Source organism: Electrophorus electricus, chromosome 21, assembly GCF_041902795.1.
Source record: "Electrophorus electricus isolate QZ-2024a chromosome 21, ASM4190279v1, whole genome shotgun sequence".
Lineage (NCBI taxonomy): Eukaryota > Metazoa > Chordata > Actinopteri > Gymnotiformes > Gymnotidae > Electrophorus > Electrophorus electricus.
The window spans coordinates 7,065,617-7,075,956 of NC_137517.1; the positions used below are offsets into that span (position 1 = coordinate 7,065,617).

The 10,340-nt window shown below is 40.1% G+C and overlaps 1 protein-coding gene and 1 long non-coding RNA gene across 2 annotated transcripts; one reads left to right on the forward strand and one right to left on the reverse strand.

The window, feature by feature from the left end:
- The first annotated feature begins 5,271 nt into the window (after positions 1-5,271).
- Positions 5,272-6,555, forward strand: LOC113569218 (epidermal differentiation-specific protein-like). The gene is made up of 2 exons (XM_081704739.1): positions 5,272-6,281; positions 6,425-6,555. The coding sequence occupies exon 1, from the start codon at positions 5,272-5,274 to the stop codon at positions 6,274-6,276; it is 1,005 nt and encodes a 334-aa protein (XP_081560865.1). The 3' UTR covers positions 6,277-6,281; positions 6,425-6,555.
- A 2,114-nt stretch (positions 6,556-8,669) lies between these two features.
- LOC145653010 (uncharacterized) lies at positions 8,670-10,106 on the reverse strand. Its single transcript, XR_014119266.1, has 3 exons — positions 9,971-10,106; positions 9,462-9,566; positions 8,670-9,048 (listed from the first exon to the last, which is right to left on the reverse strand). It is a non-coding gene; the product is annotated as an uncharacterized LOC145653010 (long non-coding RNA).
- Between the last annotated feature and the right edge of the window lie 234 nt (positions 10,107-10,340).

Sequence of the window (10,340 nt, forward strand, 5' to 3'; positions counted from 1 at the left end):
CGGGGCGCATGTGTGCACGCCTCCTAGCGGCGCAAGAAAAAAAACCACTCACATGTTGTAGTTTCATCCATGTCCAATTTAAATCTCCGGATTACGGAGCAACAGAGTCTGGGCCCAGGAATCTGCCAGGCCGCTCGGTTACAAGTGTATAAAAAGTTAAAGGGAACTTCCGCTCGATTCGTTTCTATGTACACACTGTTGTTCTTGTTTCATTAACATGTGAATATTATACTATACTTATATATATATATATATAATAGAATTCCGGCACTTATTATAGATATGAGATTTATTTTAATACATATACTGCCATAGTCATTGTACCTATTGATATGCAAAATCAAACGTTATAGGGAATAAATGTAAAATATTTGCAGTTCAACACATAAAATCCCATATGTAAAAATGGATTTTACATTGTACGGCGATGGAGAGAGAGAGAGAGAGAGAGAGAGAGAGAGAGAGAGACACAGACAGACAGACAGACAGACAGACCTGAGAGCTAACTGAATGACGAGAGGGAGTGGCGTAAATCAGAGCGATAAAACTTTGTTCTAATTACGCTATAATGTACAAATAAACACACCTCTGGACAACCCCGCGGGAAAGATTTTGTGTCGAGATATGGCGTCAGTATGTCTATAATGTTTACAGTGTAGACGTTCTTTAACGGCTGTTTGAGGAGAGCGTGAATGTGTCTGTGTGTGTATGGAATATTAGGGAGGCAGGGTCTTTATGCTGAGAGAGGGCCCTTTTAGACGCTTATTCAGTAGCTCGAGTTTTAATCACGTGTGTTTATATATAGTGTTGTAGAAATTGTGAAAAAGAGTAATATAGGATTGTGCATGTAGAGTGATGTGAAGAGTAAACACTTGAATGCAGTGAATTCTCTAAACTACTAATAGAACCATTTACATTTATGGCATTTCCATTACGGCAAATGTAAATGTAAATTGTTGTCAGTGTGTACGCATGGTTAATATCGCGTTCACCCGGACCGGACCGGGAATTCGTAAAATGTAGTGACTCCCAATTTGTAAAAATAAACCTCTCCGTCTAATTTGTATTTACAGCACTGTATTCAGTTAAAGTTTCATTACTCGTAACGATTACTCTTAGTTTTAGAAGCTCTTACTGTATCGTTTACTGTAACTATAGTCCCTACTGCAATATTGCTAGAGTAACGTTACAGCGTACATAGGGTAAGGCCCTATCTCATTATTCGTACTTGCACCCTCGTGCCCGCTTAGCTGTGCAAGACTGTAGGGTGTCCAGTTTACTTTCGTGAATACAATTACCCAGGTACTACTGCAATCCCGTGACATTTAATCAACGCAACTCAAGTGTATGCCAAATATGAATTCTTTTTCTTTATATTAAGATTGATATGGTTTTGAGGGTCATGTATCTGAAAGTTGGGCAGTGGTGGCTCAGCGGATAGTGTGCATGCTTGTGGTTGGGAGGTTGCTGGTTTGGGCCTGCCGCTGCTGAGTTGCTGCTGTTGGGCCCCTGAGCAAGGCCCCTTACTGTCAGTTGCTCCTGTCTAAGTTTGGGCTGCCTGGCAGTATCCGAGCCCATACCTATTGAGGGCATGGCAGTCTGCAGTGGTATTCTGCATCTCTGTGCTTGTGTGTGTGCATCTGAAAATTCTGTAGTTAGGAAAAAAGCAATATTTAACTTGCCATAGTGATATTAACATAGGCTATATAAGCCAGGCGTTAAGGCTTTACTAGATATGCCTTATGACAGTTTATGACAATGAAAGCTTGTTTTCTGTTAATATCATACTAGAAAACTGAAGACTTGTATGATCAATTTTACATTTCATTGACATTCTAGCAAACTTGTGCTATCGTGCAACTAAACTGTGCTTAGGGCATCCTAACAACCAACAGCTCATCGGTGGATGAGTGATTGTAAAAGCTAATGTAGATATGTCTGTAAAGCATTCTTGAGTATGAGAAAGGCACTATATAAATGTAAATAATAATACTAATTCTAATTATAACAACAACAACAACAACACTAATAATAATAATAACAGTAGTCCTGTCTCTCTGAGTAATACTTTCATTGTGTAGAGGGGAAGCAGCAACGCTAGACCAAAGAGGAAAGGCCTCGGAGTCATGCGATCAGTCACCATCTGTCCTCACACTAATCTCAGTGTGAACATGGTGAGGAAGAAGGTGGACATGAAGGTCCCATTAAAATTGACCATCATAATACGTTCCCAGAGTAATGCTGAGAAGATCTAGTACAGACAGGAGACACCATCCACATTTCAATAAAAATTACATTTATTCAATATACACTCAAATGTTGGACAGGCAGTAGTAGAGTATGAACTTTACTCTGTGGTCAGTTAAAGAAAATTGATTTATTCTTTTTTCAGTGATCTTTGCTGGTGTGGGGACCTTTTCATTCTTCAAGATACTGGGATGCCCAGTAGAGAATCTGTGTGACTGGCACAATGAAAAATAAAACGCTTTTTCTCCCCTATCTCTCTTGTAATTTTGATACCTGAAGTGTCTTTTCAAAAGATGATATGAAAAATGAATAAGTAAAAACTATTTTTAAATATAATTCCAATTGGACGTAGACCGTTCCACTTGCAGTGCATGCATTTGATTAATGGGGCATTTGCAATGATCTGTGCATAACTGCTGGTCACCGAATCAATATTTAAAGGACAGCACAAATATGCTTTTATTTCCTTTTGAGCCTGTAATGTCTTTGTTTTAACAGACACATGTTTAGGCAACTGACCAGTTGTTTCTCAAGACTAGTGGACTGCAGGTGCTTTCACTGAACATTCTCGTTTTAACGTCAATCAACGATCAGTGCTGTGAGTAACAGCACTCTGCCCCTGAGGGGGCATGGGGTTCAAATCCTGTTTGGACAAGTACTCTATGCTATACCAATTAGGGTCCTTGTACAAGGCTCCTAAGACTTCACTTGCCTACCTCTGTAATATGACTGAAATTTGTAAGTTGCTCTGGATGAGAGTGTCTGACCTGTGAAATATCAAGCCCTTCAGTCAGGTGTATTGGAAAGGAAAAAAGAACAAATTCATGAGTATAGGAGCAACTCTGGGAACTCGATTAATGCTGAATTTAAGGAGCAGAAGATCTAATGCAGGTAGTAAACAGGGTCTACATGAAAATATAAATGACATATGTATTTTACATACACTCATCATATGTTGGATATGCAGCACTAGTGTAGAAGCTTTACTCTGTGGTCACAAAAAAATTGACTTCATTTACTATTATTATTTCCAGAGAACTTTTCAGGTGTGGGAACCTTTTCGTTCTCCAGGCTACTGGGATACCCAATAAAGAATCTGTGTGACTAGCCCTGATAAGAAAAGAATAAAATGCTTTTTCTCCCCTATCTCTCTTGTAATTTTGATATTTGCTGTGTTGTTTTTTTAAAACATGGCATAAAATAATAAAAATAATTATTTAAAAAATCTAAGGGTCTTCTATGATGATCATGCATTGACAACATGCACTCATAAATATGCTTTACATGCATTTATTGGATATTCTAAAAGGGTTATATTATTAGCAAAATGCTTTTTTTGTGCTTTTCAATGTCATTTTTAGGGCACACTTGTATTTCATTCCTGTTAGATCAGACGTATACAAAGGTTCCATCACATTCCATAATATAGAATATACGTTAGGCATGTTTCCGCCCATCTGCAAACAAAATATTTGTGGAAGGTACAATTGGAGTGCATGCATTTGATTAATGGGGCATTTGCAATGATCTGTGCATAACTGCTAGTCACCGAATCATTATTTAAAGGACAGCACAAATATGCTTTTATTTCCTTTTGAGCCTGTAATGTCTTTGTTTTAACAGACACATGTTTAGGCATGTGACCAGTCGTTTCTCAAGACTAGTGGATTCCAGGTGCTTTCACTGAACATTCTTGTTTTAACATGTCAATCAATGATCAGCGCTGTGGGTAACAGCACTCTGCCCCTGAGGGGGCATGGGGTTCAAATCCTGTTTGGACAAGTACTCTATGCTATACCAATTAGGGTCCTTGTACAAGGCTCCTAAGACTTCACTTGCCTACCTCTGTAATATGACTGAAATTTGTAAGTTGCTCTGGACGAGAGTGTCTGACCTGTGAAATATCAAGCCCTTCAGTCAGGTGTGTTGGAAAGGAAAAAAGCACAAATTCATGAGTCTTTCAGAGAATAGCAGTGCGGGGTGCAATGGAGATGGAGTCATCCTAGCTGTGGTGGAGGCAAGGCCTCCAGTGACCAGAGTGTCTTTAAGATAGTGTCATCCTGAAGACAGGGTGCAGCAGAGGCAGGACACTGAAGAAGAGCATCCTCTTATGAGCAGGGCGTGAGAGGATGGACTGCTGAGGGGTCAGGTGCTGGAGGATCCTCCTTATGTGCACCAGGATGTTCAGATGTTTAACTGACTTCATGAATCCCAGGTTCTTGTGGTCAGTGATCACACTAAAAGGGTGCTTGGCTCCTTCTAACCAATGTCTCCACTCCTGGATTGTTAGATTTACCGCAAGTAGTACCATTCAGCGGGTGTGTGGGAGTAAACGGCTATGAGATGGACCTTCTGTTTGGGTCCTACACGCTGACACAACACTGCTCCTACCCCTGTTTCCGAAGCGTCTACCTCAAGTATAAAAGCTTTAGAAAGATCAGGTTGTTTGAGCAATGGAGCCATCATGATTGACTTTTTTAATGCACAGATGAGTGCCTCAGCAGCTGCAGCTTTGTGGGTGCTCCCTTTAGTAGAGCCATGAGGGGAGCAGCTATACAGCTACTATTCCTGATGAACCTTGTGTAGGATAGAGATAGGTATCTGCATAGAGGGAAGGTTAAGGGAAGGAGAGAGAAAAGGAGGGAGGGAGTTAGAGATCCAGTCAAAAGCACAGTTAATAGGGTGACAGCGTAAGCTTTTGGCAAGGCCCAAAGCTACTAATTCCACATTCCTGTCTGTTTTCCAGTTTCAGGCAGTAGCACTTGCTGAATGCAGGTCAGCAATGATGTGTTGTAAATCTTCAGTGCCATTTAAATGGCTGCTGGAAACTATTGGCTTGGCCGGTTTTGTTTTGGGATACAGTGCAGGTATCTGTTTCCAGTGCTTGGGAACAACCTGCAGATCCTCCCACTCCCACCCACTGCAGCCCTCCTATATATGAAGAGGGAGTCCTGCTCTTTTTCCACTGTCTCAGTCTCATCTGTTCCTGTACTGACTTCAGGGATACTAACTCTGCCGGACACCATGAACAAGATCATTGTCTATGAGCATATTAATTTTGAGGGTCTCAGCAAAGAGTTTACCTCCAATGTCTCCAACTTGGTTGAGCACTTTTTTAATGACACCATTTCCTCTTTGAAGGTGATTGGAAATCCATGGGTGGCTTACACAGATATCAATTTCAGTGGCTCCCAGGCTGTCTACGAAGAAGGAGAATACAACAGAGTGAATCCCAATGACAGCATTTCATCACTAGAGATGATTACAGATGACCTGACAAATCCTCAGATCACACTGTATGAACACTCGGCATACAGAGGTAGCAGCATTGTTCTTACCTGTGAGACAAACCTGGCCTATGGCTCTTTCAATGATACAGCTTCTTCTCACAAGGTGCAGAGAGGAGCCTGGGTCCTTTATGAGCATTCAAATAGAGGTGGCGCTATGATGGTGGCCAGAGCATCTCGTGATGTGCCTAACTATGGCTGGTTCAATGACAAAGTCTCTCATGTGCGCCCTCTAAACCCGGGCAGGTCCATTATAACAGCTGAGGTCCTCTGGGGCCAGAAGGAGGAACATGTGTCATCTGTTGTCATTGACACCCTGGATGGTCGGAATGATACAGATCATGAGCAAAACTTCTCCACGGAGCTGGATCGAGAGTACGAGCAGGCTGTCACTGATACCTTCAGCTTCCGCAACGAGTCAAGCATCAGTGTGGGAGCAAAATTTGAGGTGAATGTGGGTTTAGTGAAGGCAGAGAGCAGCCTCACTTTGAGCAATACTTTCACAGTGGAGAAAGGAAGCAGCAACACTAGAACAGAGAAGAAGGCTGTCCGTGTCAGCCTGCCAGCCAAAATCCCTCCCCACACCAAGCTCACTGTGAATGTGGTGAGGAAGGAGGTGCAAGTGAAGGTCCCAGTCAAGCTGACCATCAACACAGGTTTCCTGAGTAAGGTGGAGTATGGTGAGTATAGGAGCAACTCTGGGAAATCGATTAGTGCTGAATTCAAGGAGGAGAAGATCTAATGCAGGTAGGAAACACGGTCTACATGAAAATATAAATTACATATGCATTTTACATACACTCATCATATGCTGGACATGCAGCAGTAGTGTAGTAGCTTTACTCTGTAGTCACACAAAAATTGACTTCATTTACTATTATTATTTCCAGAGAACATTTCAGGTGTGGGAACCTTTTCATTCTCCAGGCTACTGGGATACCCAATAAAGAATCTGCGTGACTACCCCTTATAAGAAAAGAATAAAATGCTTTTTCTCCCCTACCTCTCTTGTAATTTTGATATCTGCTGTGTCGTTTTTTTAAAACATGGCATAAAATAATAAAAAGAATTATTTGAAAAATCTAAGGGTCTTTTATGATGATCATGCATTGACAACATGCACTCATAAATATGCTTTACATGCATTTAATGAATATTCTAAAAGGGTTATATTATTAGCAAAATGCTTTTTTTGTGCTTTTCAATGTCATTTTTAGGGCACACTTGTATTTCATTCCTGTTAGATCAGATGTATGCAAAGCTTCCATCACATTCCATACTATAGAATATACGTTAGGCATGTTTCAGCCCATCTGCAAACAAAATATTTGTGGAAGGTACAATTGGAGTGCATGCATTTGATTAATGGGGCATTTGCAATGATCTGTGCATAACTGCTGGTCACCGAATCATTATTTAAAGGACAGCACAAATATGCTTTTATTTCCTTTTGAACCTGTAATGTCTTTGTTTTAACAGACACATGTTTAGGCAAGTGACCAGTTGTTTCTCAAGACTAGTGGACTGCAGGTGCTTTCACTGAACATTCTTGTTTTAACATGTCAATCAATGATCAGCGCTGTGGGTAACAGCACTCTGCCCCTGAGGGGGCATGGGGTTCAAATCCTGTTTGGACAAGTACTCTATGCTATACCAATTAGGGTCCTTGTACAAGGCTCCTAAGACTTCACTTGCCTACCTCTGTAATATGACTGAAATTTGTAAGTTGCTCTGGATGAGAGTGTCTGACCTGTGAAATATCAAGCCCTTCAGTCAGGTGTATTGGAAAGGAAAAAAGAACAAATTCATGAGTATAGGAGCAACTCTGGGAACTCGATTAATGCTGAATTTAAGGAGCAGAAGATCTAATGCAGGTAGTAAACAGGGTCTACATGAAATAAATAAATAAATTAACCCGGAAGTTAAATCAGTCCATAAATAATTAAATATCAACACAAAATGATTCCTTATTCCTTACTAATACTAGTAACAACAGGGCAGTGTTGATTAAACCACACATGTATCAACTTAGAAAGACTTTTCTCATTTTCTCTAAACTGTATTTTAGACTGCTGAAAAAAGCCAGTCAAAATAGAATACAATCACAATTTAAAATGCTACTCAATGATTAATAGGCAGTTAAAATATTATAAAATATTATAAAAATACAAATGCAAATGCTTTCTGGCAGGTCTATAATAAATGATTCTTTCTTTCCTTCTTCTTATCAAGACTGTACTGTACACCAAACACTGTTTGAGGAAATCCAAGAGGACCATAAGAGAGCCCATCCACCCAAGCCACAGTAATCTATCACTGCTGCCATCCAGGAATATGATTCAGAAGCATACAAAGCCAAAAACAGCAGGCTCAGGGTCAAATACCTCCTGCAGGTCATCAGGCTGCTGCATAGTCAGTAGTACTCCAACAAGGCCTGTACTCTGACATACACTCCCACCCTCTCAGATGCCACCTCTATTACTCTGCACCTTGTAGGAATGTCAAGCTAAATACCTTAGACAATAAAATAACATCTAATGATATCACTTCCACTGCTATCCCACTCATTCTGCACTGTCTCACATATACTGTTTACTCGGGGTTGTTTTTGCAATAGTGCACAGCATGTTTGATGAATGCATGATGCGTGCATGATATGTATGACCATGACTGTACCATTGTACTCTTTTGTTCTTTAGCAACCTGCATATAACTTCCGTCTTTCCCCCCCGGAGTTTGTCAATAGTATATTCACAGATATTTGTTAATTACTGCCAGAATGGAAAGAGTTCATACTTAATCTTTTCACACACCTATAACTCCCATGAACAACTGTTTTGATTTTGAAGAACCCATGTCTATTTTTTCATTAATTGCAATAAATGAACCTGTGTAGATCCTGAGTGTGTTCCTTCCATTTTGTTGTGCTCTGAAATCGGTTTCAGATATTTCTGGGAATGAAAATTCCCACAGTTTCATAATTGGAGTTTACTTTTAGTAGATATTGTGATTCTTCTAATGTTCTCTCAGTCACATTAGCTTGAATAAGTCACATAGCACAGGAGGCATCATTATGCTATTAAACTGAAACTGTAGAAATTAAAGGACAAGATTACACCACGGTTAATTCTTTTATTGTACTACATTAGACATCGTCATGCTTTCTTGATACACAAAACGGAGAAATTACAAAGTTATCAGTTAGGAATTGCTGTAGGTGCAGTATGAATGCATGCACACTGATTTTATAATTTAGAGCAAACATGGTAATAATTGTTTAAACCATTTCCTGAATGGAGGTTACCACAAAGCTGAGCTGAGAAAGGTGGAGGAGAGCAGATGCCCCAGAAAGACGAAGAGACTCAGTGTAAGCTGCCAGTACTGTTACACAGATCCCCCTCACAGCACTTCACATCCGTCATTGCATTTACTGTATGCATGAATGTTGAAAGGCCTTCACACATACTCTTGGTTGCACATCCACTCATGGTTAAATTAACGCTGTACATAACCACTGAGTGAGAGACAGGAAGAACAGAGAGAAATATTAAATCCAGTTGCACATGTAGACTTCAGTAATGTATAGATATTTCCATTTTGCCACAGTCCTCCCCACATTTAGTTGATTTAATTATTCTTTTATCAGTTTTTCTAAAATTCTAACCAGTGGATAGTTCAGTGTCTTTGCTGTTCCAATGCCCTGTGTTATGAGTTTAGTCAAAGAAAAATTGTGGTAAGTAAAACGTTTCCTTAAGAACCTCAGATTTAAAATATTCCCCTGTTTCTGACCAACTAAGGACACTACACACTGCAGGCTTTTCTACAGCTGGAATTGGAAACCTCAACCATCATAAGCAGAATACTTTGTACTTTTGTCATGCATAAAAGAACCGGCTTTATCCTGTAAGCAGATTGTTTGATTTTTACCTGTTGCGCTAAAGCAGTGGTCTTCATCTCCTTCACAGTTCACAGTATCTGAGCAGTCTCTGGTATTGCAACACTTCTTCCCATTAGGAGGCTGGTTTGGTAAAGCTAAAAGCAAGTAAACATATAGAGAAAGAGAGGAAGCTAATCAACATCAGTCTGCAAAATATGGTTCAGAAGGTCTCGCTACTATATTGTTATACATGACTGTGATTTAAATTTCCAGTTTAGTAATGTTCCTCTGGTGTTCTCTCTCACTGTGCACTTCCTCTTTAGATGTCATGCTCTACACACTCTGCCCATTTGCTCATTAGGGTCCACTCCCTCAGGTCTAAGTCATGATAAACTAGGACAAGTCAAGGTCACTGACATGAGCTGTGTCAAGTCCAGAGAAGTATAGTATTTATGTTTATAGCATTTGGCAGATGCCCTTGTCCAAAGCACTTCTGAAAGATGCTCTAGACAAGGAACAGTTCAGAGAATTTTGTGAAAGAAGTAGATTAATCTTTTACCTGGGACCATTTGCTTGTTGCACCTATCAGTGTCGCAGCATTTGGAATTAGCGGTCAATTTCAAAAGCCCAGCGTTCACCCTGCCACTGATACACAGTGTGGGTGGTATACAAGTATGTATACTATAGTCTATCTGTATACCATCTATAGAACAAATCATAAAAATAACATTATTTAGTGGAAATCTGTTCAGGATCTGTTAGTGACAGTATAATTTGCATTAAACTCATTCTTACTTGTGCTTAGGCTGGCAGTGACGCTACCACACTGATATGGACACGGATATGTGTAATTGTATTCAGTAGGTACCGGTGCATAATACTCATAGCATTCGAGTGCCAGTGCTAGAAAACAATGAGAATCCAGAGTG

What these genes read in the sequence shown, in the direction of transcription:
- LOC113569218 (XM_081704739.1), top strand. Translation starts at nt 5,272, where the DNA reads ATGAACAAGATCATTGTCTATGAGCATATTAATTTTGAGGGTCTCAGC.